Source organism: Lycorma delicatula, chromosome 10 (genome assembly GCF_047948215.1).
Source record: "Lycorma delicatula isolate Av1 chromosome 10, ASM4794821v1, whole genome shotgun sequence".
NCBI lineage: Eukaryota > Metazoa > Arthropoda > Insecta > Hemiptera > Fulgoridae > Lycorma > Lycorma delicatula.
In genome coordinates this window covers 97932932-97944758 of record NC_134464.1, presented here as the reverse complement: position 1 = coordinate 97944758, position 11827 = coordinate 97932932, and the positions used below count along the sequence as shown (strand labels likewise).

General features: G+C 32.2%; 1 protein-coding gene across 1 annotated transcript in view; it reads left to right on the top strand.

Moving 5' to 3' along the window:
• Positions 1 to 222: 222 nt before the first annotated feature.
• LOC142330931 (uncharacterized) overlaps positions 223 to 11827 on the top strand; it is a 61962-nt gene continuing 50357 nt past the window's right edge. Inside the window, exon 1 of the mRNA XM_075376398.1 lies at positions 223 to 358. Coding sequence (XP_075232513.1) covers positions 235 to 358 — 124 coding nt within the window. The 5' untranslated portion in view covers positions 223 to 234. The remainder of the gene's footprint in view (positions 359 to 11827) is intronic.

Sequence of the window (11827 nt, the reverse complement as noted above, 5' to 3'; positions counted from 1 at the left end):
TATCCCTACCATAGAAATATACATAAAAAAAGGATAAATAAAATTATGGAAATTTTAATCGGAAAAATATTTAGCAGCTGGACGAGAAAATATGGAAATTTCTGGAGATGACATTTAGTTTATCATAAAAATATTACAAGCGGTCATTATTACTTATTACTGTTTCCATTATAATTATTATTTTACTAATCTTATTTTTATTATTGTTTGTTATAGCAAGTTGCGGATGAAAACATGACGGATAGTAGTAAAGTGTTATTTAAGGTGACAGCTGCCACATTACTACAGCTGTTACTATTACCCTTTCTATTAGTTTTATTAAGTTCATCTTCGGCTGAATCTAGCCCAATTCATACAGGTAAGACATAGGTTTATTTTTTTAAATTTTATTAATATATTGTTATATAAAAATTGCATATAACGATGAATCATCATAAAAATTATTGTGGTGAGTACTGCACCGTGCAGGTTTCTTTGATTAGGTTGTATTCTACAACCCACCGGATTGGTCTAGTGGTGAACGCGTCTTCCCAAATCAGCTGATTTGAAAGTCGAGAGTTCCAGCGTTCAAGTCCTAGTAAAGCCAGTTATTTTTACACGGATTTGAATACTAGATCGTGGATACCGGTGTTCTTTGGCGGTTGGGTTTCAATTAACCACACATCTCAGGAATGGTCGAACTGAGAATGTACAAGACTACACTTCATTCACACTCAAACATATCATCCTCATTCATCCTCTGAAGTAATATCTAGACGGTAGTTACCGGAGGCTAAACAGGAAAGAAAGAAAAGGTTGTATTCTACAACCTTCCAAATCAACTGATTTAGAAGTCTAGTGTTCCAGCGTTCAAGTCCTAGTAAAGTCATGTATTTTTACACGGATTTGAATACTAGATCGTGGATACCGGTGTTCTTTGGTGGTTGAGTTTCAATTAACCACACATCTCAGGAATGATCGAACTGAGACTGTACAAGACTACACTCATACATATCATCCTCTGAAGTATTATCTGAACAATAATTACCGGAGGCTAAACAGGAAAAAGAAAGAAGGTTGTATTCTACAATCCACTGGGTTGGTCTAGTGGTGAACGCGTCTTCCCAAATTAGCTGATTTCAAAATCGAGAGTTCCAGCGTTCAAGTCCTGGTAAAGGCAGTTACTTTTATACGGATTTGAATACCAGTTCGTGGATACCGGTGTTCTTTGGTGGCTGGGTTTCAATTAACAACACATCTTAGGAATGGTCGAACTGAGACTGTACAAGACTACACTTCATTTACACTCATACATATCATCCTCATTCATTCTCTGAAGTATTATCTGAATGGTAATTCCCGGAGGCTAAACAAGGAAAAGAAAGAAAGAAAAGGTTGTAATCTATAATCGGCCTGCGGGGGTCCTCAGTTCGAATCCCGGTCAGGAATGGCATTTTCACACGCTACAAAAATTGTCATTTATCTCATCATCCTCTGAGGTAATACCTAATACTGTGGTCACAAAGGTTAAAAAAAAGCTGTTTATTCTACAATCGTCTGGTAGATATTTAGAGTTATGTTAATATAAACTATTCATAGAACTCACGTAGAAGGAGCCAAGTATTTTAAATTCCTGGAAACGTTTAATGTGTAACAAGTGAACGGACAGTTACATTTAGCGACCTATCGACCTAATTGATGTGTATCGATACTATTCCAGTTTATACTTTAAATATATATATATATATATATTGAGAGAGAGAGAGAGAGTGTGTGTGTGATTCAGGAGGAAAGGAGAATAATTTGGAACTTAATTGTAGAGTTTGAAATAAGGAAAAAGGTTCATGCAAACATTGGCTGAAAATGCTTTGATATCCATTTATGGCTATAGAAATTTTGATTAAAATTTAAGTTCATCCTGCCAAATGAGAACATACTGCAATTTTTAAGGCGTGCACGGGTAAACTTATAGTTTCTTGTGTTTTTTGATCTGAAAAATCGAATAAAACCAGTAGTTTTTATATTATCCGACATAAAACAGAAAAATTCAGTGATAAAAAAAAACATTTTTTTTGAGGTTTGAAATACATTACAATAACTATGTTAAATTAAAAAATAATGCGTACATTTTATTATTGAAACTTGTACAGAATTTAATTCTGTGAAAACTCATGTAATAAAGTATATGAAAAAGAAAAAAAGAAACTTTTACCGTTAAAAAAAACTTAACAGAAAAATTTATGAATTTGTAAAAGTTAAAAACTTCTATAATTAATAGGACCATTGACATAGATGCTTGTGACACTTGGTTCCAATCTTATTGGAACAAAGTGTCACAAGGAAAAATTATTTGTAATTTTAATCAGTGAATTTTTTACAGTGCTTGAAATTTCTCATGGGCGAAACGAATTGAAACGTGCTATCAATTTTTATTGTAAATTATTACATAAATTTCATAAGAATGCAATGGGTTCCATGATTCGACTTCCGGAAAATTTCGACATATCATCGCGTTTTACATACTCCAGACCCCAAAATCACCGTCAGCTCAAAAGTTTATATATACATTTATATGTATATATTTCACTTTCTTGTAGACACGATAGCTGCCGTAATTTTGCGCCAATCACTTTCAAATAGATACATAAAATATAACGACCCAAGTTCTCGGTCGACTTCGTTAATGGGCAAAATCGGACGACGGAGGTGGAAATGGAGGGCTTTTTCGAAAAAAGAAAACATCGCTATAACTTTCCTATTAAGTAAAAAATATCGAATTCGTTTAATGTTCCTACTATTCTTTGGATAAGTGCCTAAAACTTATCTAAGTAAAATTTTTTGATATCATAACCATTGGCTCAGAGGATGGAAAAAATGGGGTTTTAAAGACAAAAAAATTATACTTCCCTTAATAGGCACAGTATAGAGTCGGTTTAAAGTGGTCGTTAGTCCTCTAAACATTACCTATAACTTTTTTTCGAAACAATTTTTGATATTACCAACCCTTAAGGCAAGCTATGACAAAAATGTTGCTAGAATTGTAAGTTGAGGCTTGTCGTATGCTAAACAAGTGAAATTTTTTTTCACTTGCAACTATTGTCGTGCCGATGTGCCTTCTTGTAGCATCCAAATATTTGAATAATTAAAATTTTATTTGTCTATAACTCTGAAACCAATGAAGATAAGTATCACTTATGATAAATCGTTGAAAAGCTCTCGATAAGGGATTATTATTACAGTTAAGAAAAAGTCCAAAATCCAAACTTTTGGATTTTGGGTTTTTTTGAACACTTTTGATCCAGTAGCTTGCAATCAAAATGGGAGGTGCATAAGTAGGTTTTACAGCAGCCCTAAATCCAAAATTTCAACATCCTACGGTTATTCGATTTTGAGTTATGCGAGATACATACGTACAGACGTCACGCCGAAACTAGTCAAAATGGATTCAGGGATGGTCAAAATGGATATTTCCGTTGAAGTCTGAAAACCAGAATTTTTCACGAATTTTTCCTTTACTTCGTACAAGGAAGTAAAAATATGAATAAATATCAGAAGTTATTAATGAAATAAAATTTTTGTACTATTTATTTTTTAAAAAATGTGTATATGTAATTTAATAGGTGCAAAAGGAAGTCATGTGGGTTACACATCAGTCTTTTTTTAAGTGACGTTAAAATAATCGTTGTAGAGCCGTAAAACTGTCGCCATTTTATAATACGATTTAATTTCAAACGCTTGTTCATCTTTCTAACGCTCCAACATATTATATACAGCAATAATTTATTGTTAGAGAACATTTTCTATGTTATCGAGGTAATAACGATGTTTATAATCTCTCCTGTTTCAGTAACGCATCCAATTTAATCTTACAACAAAATTTAGAGCAAGGTTTTTCTTAAAGACATCGCCATTATCTAAATATCCTGTTGTCAAATATCAATTAATTGTTATTTCATTACAACGTTAAGATTTAATCTAACTATAACCATATTTAATTATCATAACTTCCACATTTAATTAACCGTATTTAATTTTTCTTATAACTTCCGTTATTTTTAACTTTTCAAAACGTTAAAGATATTAAAATAAATATTAGAATTAATAAAATATGTTAGTTATGTTAAAACTTTGCAAAGGAAAAAGCATATGAAGCGATAGTACTTTAAAGTTTCTTTACGAATGACTAAAATAAATATCAGCCGGTTAGGCAGACATTATGAGCCCACTTTTCAGATCATGAGCGCCCTATTACGCATACTCATGGCTGTCAAATTTTTAATATAGTTTTATAAAAATCTACGCAAAGAATTTTATAACTGTATTATTATTTTAAAGGATTATATTTTTTTACAATAATTACTTGCATATGTACGCTACTTATATTTTTTTTAACGATCGATATTGTTAACTATCAATAATATGCACTAGGTAACAGATATTTAACGTATTTTTATGTTACGATGTGCCGTTAGGCGACCTAGAGGAAAGATGTTTAGGAAATTCCGGTAAACATTAATCATTAATCTTGTATTTACCGCACGAAACATTACCATCATATATTGGCCAATTTTTTTTTATACTGCTGGAATACATCCCTCCCTTTACTTACGTTCTTTCTTTGTGTACTTATTATAGAATCAGTTCTGTGATTCATAAAATTTTTTCTCTCCCATTTAGTAGAAGGAATAATTTGTTTATAGTTTCATTTGTATATACATTTGAAAGGGACAATCTTTAACTACTTTTCTACATAGTTGCCATTTAAATTGAGGAACTTCTAACGATGCACAATCTTTTCAATTCCTACTACTCCTTTTTGACACAAAACTTGTGACAATCAATCAAGCTTTCCCTATACATTTGCATGCAGTAAACTTCGTTAAATGAAGCGAGAGTTTTGTAATCGTAATGCGGCAATTTTCACAAATTTTATCGTTAATTTTCATCGTCAGTTCATCAGTTACAAATCTAGGCTGACCACTGCGGTCCTCATTATGAACATTGGTGCGGTCATTTTTAAACTGAATGCACCAGTATCTCACTCCACCTTCACTCATTATTCCATCTCCGTACACCTCACAAAGTTGCCGATGAATTTAAATTGGTTTGAGTTTTTTTGCCAGTAAAAACCTAATCACCGCCTCACAAGTCATGGGATTTTCTATTGAAGCGCACATTTCAATAATTCACAACGAACAAAGTAGAAAAATCACAGTCCTTACGCTACAACAGCTTGAAGCGTACTGAGTGTAGAGACGTTTTGACTTTAAGATGGCGGCTTTATCCCCGCCCATCCTAACGGTAGGCACAAACGTAAGTTACTTTCTGGACCGCCCTCTGGGAACCATATTTTCAATATAAGCGAAAAGAGTTTTTTCACTGCGAATCGATTTTTAACAGTATTGTATTATTTATTTATTGTTTAAAGATCTGTTTGACGAAAATTACAAAAAGTTTATATTAAACGAATGTTAGAAGAATCTTTTCAATTACCAATAGCATTGTTAACTTAAAATAATCGCAAGACGAATTGCCATTTCAGATGTGGAAAATGTCGTCCAAAGATTGTTAAAATAGAAGAATCATTTCCTACGTTATGAAATCGCAATATAACGAAATAACTGAAATAGATAAATACTAACCGGAACAAGAGTTTTGTTATTTTGCTATCAAGGTTATTTTTATTAAAGTTGATTTTGAGAACGTTTTAGAATTTACAAAAGGTGATACGACTGTGAAAACGATGAAAAAAGTGACGTAATTATCTAAAACATCTGCTTAAAGTCCTTTATTTAGAATTTTCAAAATGTATGAGAAAATTTATTATAAATGTAGAAATCATTCAGGTGAAGACTTGAAAAATGATCACAATTGTTAAATTTAAAAGGAAAAAGGAATTGTTCTGGCAACGCATAAAGAAAGAAAATTTTTACAAAATAAGGTAAAATAAACAACGATTAACAGTTTTTTTTTTTGTTTTTTTTTTTTTTTTTTTTATATAACTATAACATTTCTTCACAATGTTATTCATTGCATTGTGCTTCTCAGTTAGACGTAATCGCTAATTGAGTGGATAAGAATTCAAAGTAATGATAACAATAACGGGTAATATATTTATAATACCCGTAGTTAAAATTTATTTTGTTGGGTTGAAAATTCTTGAAGAACGACCAAATTATTTTGTTTGCTACAAAATCAAATTGTACTTTTGTTTTTGAACCGAAACTTTTGAAGTTTCTTAATAAAATAGTTTTGTGTCATCATTATTATTCCTATGTATATCGTTCCTTTCTGAATTATGAGAATAATATAATATCTTTGGGCTCCTTAAATAAAATATCAAATCGAGTTTTCAAATTTAAAAAATGGAATGAGAAATTGCTATTAATTGGCGCTTATAAATATAAATCATATAGACCCATATTTTGTAAATTGAAACCTTTAACTTATCTACGTTTTGATTTGTACAAATGTGTAACCTTTGCAACAAAAATACTGATTACTTATTCTTAAAAAATAACAATACCCAGCTCTATTTTACCGAACAATACAATTGTTTTCTTGTTTTTTTTTTCAATTGCCATTTTTAATAAACTATCGATTTAATTAAAAGATCTTCACACCGTTTAATTTAAAACATTAAATTATTATCTTTTAAAAAATAATATTACTCTGCCGATGAGTTTTTTAGGAGATTTCCCTAAGAATTTCAGGGAATCACTACTGCGCTTAGAAAGATTTTCTAAGCGGTTGTCGAGGGTGTTGGAGTAACTCTTCTTTACGTTTTGTAATCACCTTGATTTTACAATGTTTATACATAGATATGTACGTATACGATTTTTTGGTCCGCTCTACCGGACGCAAATCAACCGATTTTGATGAAACTTTGTTGGATGATGTAAACCTAGCAGAAATAGAACCTCCATTGATTTCCAAGCAATCAGTTCATAGGAATCGGAATCAGAGGCATAAAACCGTAGGTTTTCATGTTGTAATTTTAAGGGTGACATGTTAGAAAAAATTAAAATTAGATTTTTGCGAGCACCGTCAGGTGCGAGCTGGTTTCGCAATGATTTAAATTCATAATATCATGTTTGAAGCTAAAATAAAATTTTTGCGAACACCGTCAAGTGCGAGCTAATTTTACTACTCTGGTTTCGCAATAATCCAAAATGTGATCTACAATGAAGGAAAGAGATCGGTGTCCAAAAATCAGTTTTCAAGTTTTAATCGTTTTGGGTCTAAAAGGTAAATCTTTTCTTTTTAGTAAGCACGACTCTAAAACTACAAAAATTATTTATAACAGTATCAAAGCGGGTTGTTGGCAAGTAGCAGTGTTAAGAAATTGATGCGGTCACAGCTTAACAACTATTTGAAAAGAAGGAAGAAAAACTCTTTAATTTGACAAGTATAATGTATTTATTGAAACAATAAACGGTACCTCGCAGTAATAACGTGAAATAAAAATTACCGAAAGCAATATTATTTTCAGTAATCAAAAATCATTACTGCAGTACAACATCCTTTCTTTCTTAATTAGAACCGGAAATCCGTCCTTCTGATGCACTTACTGCAACAGAGTTTTTATACAGCATGTTTCAAAATGAATGTAAGGGTTTTAAAGCTATGTTATATTTCTAAGTTTCACGTACATTGATTAATTATACGTGAAATAAAAGAGCAACTCAAACAGTTTTAGATATCCGCAAGCTCATAAACTACTTTCTGTACCTTCCACTTGAAAGCCCTAGTAGCAAAGACGCCCCCACACAACAGATACCGTTCTGTTTTATCACTTTTCAGAGTGTGAATTTATAATTTCAGTTCAACATCCGTTCCGTTGTGATCCCCGATTGACAATAACATTCGTAGATGTTATAAACAACTTGAAACCGAACGCTGTATTTGTAAAGGAAACAGTACAGGATGATCAAGTGTGTCCGAAAACAATATTGACGTGTAAGAGACAGTTTTTTGTGCGTAGTCCTAGGAAATCCGTTAGGAAGACTAGTCGCGAATTAGCGTTCCAGTGACGTCTGTGTGGAGGGTTTTAAGAAAACGCTTACAAATGCGCCTCAGCTGTTACAAGCTTTAAATCCTACAGATTATGGTTTGGGTGCTATCTACGCAAATGAAATGATGTACCGTTACGATAAAGACTTTCTTTTCGTGTCGTATTCGGTTACGAATCAACATTTAATTAGTGGAAAATTAAACACTCAATAACGTGCGTATCTGGGGATCAGAAAACCCTCACTAAATATTGCACTGCAAACGAGATTCCCCAAAATTGAATGTTTTCTGTACCGTATTTCGACGGCAATTTTACGCGCCGTTCATTTTCGTCGAGGCAAAATGTGTCTGGAATGAACTATCATACTAGGGCTCTTTCCTCAACTGCTATACGAGTCGCAGAACTTTATTTGGCAACAAGATCATGCGTCTTCTCACTGGCATAATGTTGTACGTGAACAGTTGAATGAGATTTTCCCGATCGCTGGATCGGTCGCCGGGAACCAGATAATAGCCTTGTTGGCCGTGGCCTCCGCGTTCGCCCGATCTGTCTTTGTAAGATTTTTTTTCTTCGGGGTTTATAAAAGATTACGTGTATGTGACACCGTTGCCAGCTGATCTACCCTGCTTGAGTCACAGGATTGAAGCGTCTGCAGCATCCAAGTAATTGGATGCTGACTTAAAGTGTGATCAGACTTGCTGATTAAAGTGTGGGATGAACTCTCCTATCGGCTGGATGTGTGCCTTGTGATGAATGGTGCGTAATTTTAACACATATAGAAAAACTGTTTGAGTTATTCTTTCATTTCATGTATAATTTTATCATTGTAAGTAAAAATTAACACACGGTATAATTCTGGTTAAAGATATATATATATTTGAAATTATTATTAATATGAACTTTAATCAGTTATAATCAGAATAAAATATTTATTTATTTAATAAATTTTCATACGAGAACTTCTCTGGTTTTAATTTCAGTATAAAAAGTTGTTTTTAAACTTTAACATTTTATTTTTTTCTATTATCTATTATTTATTAATGAACTAAACCGTAATTCATTAAAGAGAGAAATTTTTAATCAAAACCTAACTCAACATTTTATATTTGACTAATACGAGGTGCGACAATAAAGTAATGAGACTGATGTTTCTTTGCAAGATGTGGCAACCCTGCAGCTTGCGTAGGCACGCCATCTTTGACCTTGGTCTATAAGCTACTTCTAGTCCAAGCGGCACATTGATGCAACTGCTCAGTCGTGAGTTGTGCTGTAATAAGTGAAAACGTGTTTGTGTCTCTCATCACAGAAATGAAACCGCAAAATATTGCGCAACGGTATGCCATTTCTTTTTGCGTTAAATCGGGTGAAAACGCGACGACAACATATGGTAAGCTTCAGAAGGCTTTTGGAGAGGAGGTTGTATGTCAAGAGCTCAAGTTTTTCGGTGGCATAAAATTTTTAGTGAAGGCAGAACGAATGTTGAATATGAAGACCGCAATGGACGACCATCAACCTCACGCACAGATCTCAACTTGGCCAGGGTGCGAGAAATCGTACGATCTGATCGAAGATTATCCGTGAAAATGATTGCAGAAGAACTCAACATCGATCGAGAAACGGTTCGTCTAATATTAACTGAAGATCTTGGTACGAGAAAGATTTGTGCAAAAATGGTCCCCAAAAATCTCACACAACAACAGCGAGAAACACGGAAAAATGTGGCAGCCGATTTGTTACAGCAAACGGAAATCAATTCAAATTTGTTGAGCCGTGTTATCACTGGTGATGAAGGTCGGTTTTTTCAATACGATCCAGTGACAAAACGCCAAAGTTCGCAATGGTGCTCAAAGGAATCACCCAGACCAAAAAAAGCTCGCACGTCAAAGTCAAAAGTGAAATGTACGCTTGTGTGCTTCTTCGATTCCGAGGGAATTGTTCATAAAGAGTGGGTGCCTCCTGGACAAACAGTTAACCGATATTTCTACAATGAAATTTTAGAAAGACTTCGTAAACGAGTTCTTCGTGTCCGTGCCAACATTGCTGATAATTGGATTCTGCATCACGATAATGCGCCATCCCATACTGCTCTGTCAGTACAGCAATTTTTAACCTCAAAACAAATTTCAGTACTACCACAGCCACCTTATTCACCAGATATCGCTCCGTGCGAATTTTTTCTATTTCCAAGAGTCAAAATGGAGGTCAAGGGACACCATTTTCAAACAACACAAGATGTCCAAAAAGCTGTGACGAGGGTCTTGGAGGATATTACAGAAGATGTGTTCCAGAAATGTTACCATCAATGGCAGAAACTCTGGAATAAATGTGTGCAATCAGAGGGGAACTACTTTGAAGGAGACAACACTAAACATGACTAAAACGGTAAGCAACTTTTTTTTTCACATCAGTCTCATTACTTTATTGTCACACATCGTATCTTAATTTAAATGTTTATTGTTTTTTAATAACAATAAAATCAATAAATCGGTAAACTTTGTTATTTTTCTGCGTATTCCATTAAGAAAGGAAAGCTCTATAGAAAATTATAAACGACTTGTATGAATGCGTTTTAATTCTTTTTAACAATTCAAACGCTTGTTAATAAGATGGATCAGTTGATTTTTCCTTTGGTTTACAAGTTAATAAGTTTTAATTATTTTATAGTTTAAACTTAGTGATTTTTATTCCGATTGTTAGTCAAATTACTTTTATATATAAAATATTTATAAGATTATTATGTTAATCGACAATCATAATGCTCAATAAACAATGAAGTTGCTCTCTGGTAAATACTTTGGTTATGTTTGAAAAATATTTTGATCATAATTGTTAGTTTTATACTTTTTTTGACATTTTTTCAAAACCTGTTTGATTGTTCTAGTAGTATGAAAAGTAGTATAGTAATAATTAAATGAATCGATTACAGAACATTTAGCAATTTTGTACTATTCAAATCATTTTGCATTCTCCAGACACCAGTTTTTATTAATTGTTTGGACGAGTATAGATTCTGTTTAAAGTTTCCCAACAAAACAGTTTTTTTTCCAGTTTTTTTTTTCTATTTATTTCTATATTAAGCTCCTTTTTAAGTTAAAAAATGTTCGCATAAAGATTATTGAAAATGTTATACTAATTAATTACTTTTATATCAACTTTATTATTATTATTAATTTTAAATATTGAAACATATATTTGTGAAAAACATCTTAGTTAATGAAAAAGTCATTCTCGTCAAAATAGGAATTAGCCAGACAAAACTATTGAAGTTTAAAACAGATTTAAATAACTGATTTTAACCCGGGTGTTTTTATGCGAAGAGATTGATTTAATTTATCCTCTAATCGATACATTTACGCAAAAATTCTTGTTATTTACAATCTACCGACAAAAAAATTAATTTTATATGTTAGTACACACATTTAAATGTGGTAAAATTATTATTATTTTTTTTTTTTTTTTTTTTTTTTTTTTTTTTTTTTTTTTTTTTTTTTTTTTTTTTTAGCTTGAAAACATGTAAAAGATTACAGAACTAGATGCATGTAATAATGTAAACTAGTAAATAGTTAGTTTGGTAAACAGGCCGTAACCCAACCGTTATGTTATTTTATTCCTTACCACTACACATTATTTGTTATGATATGATTATTTTTTTTGTTGTAGCTTCAGTAAATAAAAATTTTGTTGATTTCTTCTTTTTTTTTATTAAATTCAAAAAAAAATACGTTATTGTGTTACAATAACATCGAATATTTTTTCGTTATCAGGAAAAAATATTTAATGATACAGTACCAAAACCTGTTTTATTCTACTTTTCACGTCAAAGACCCATATGAA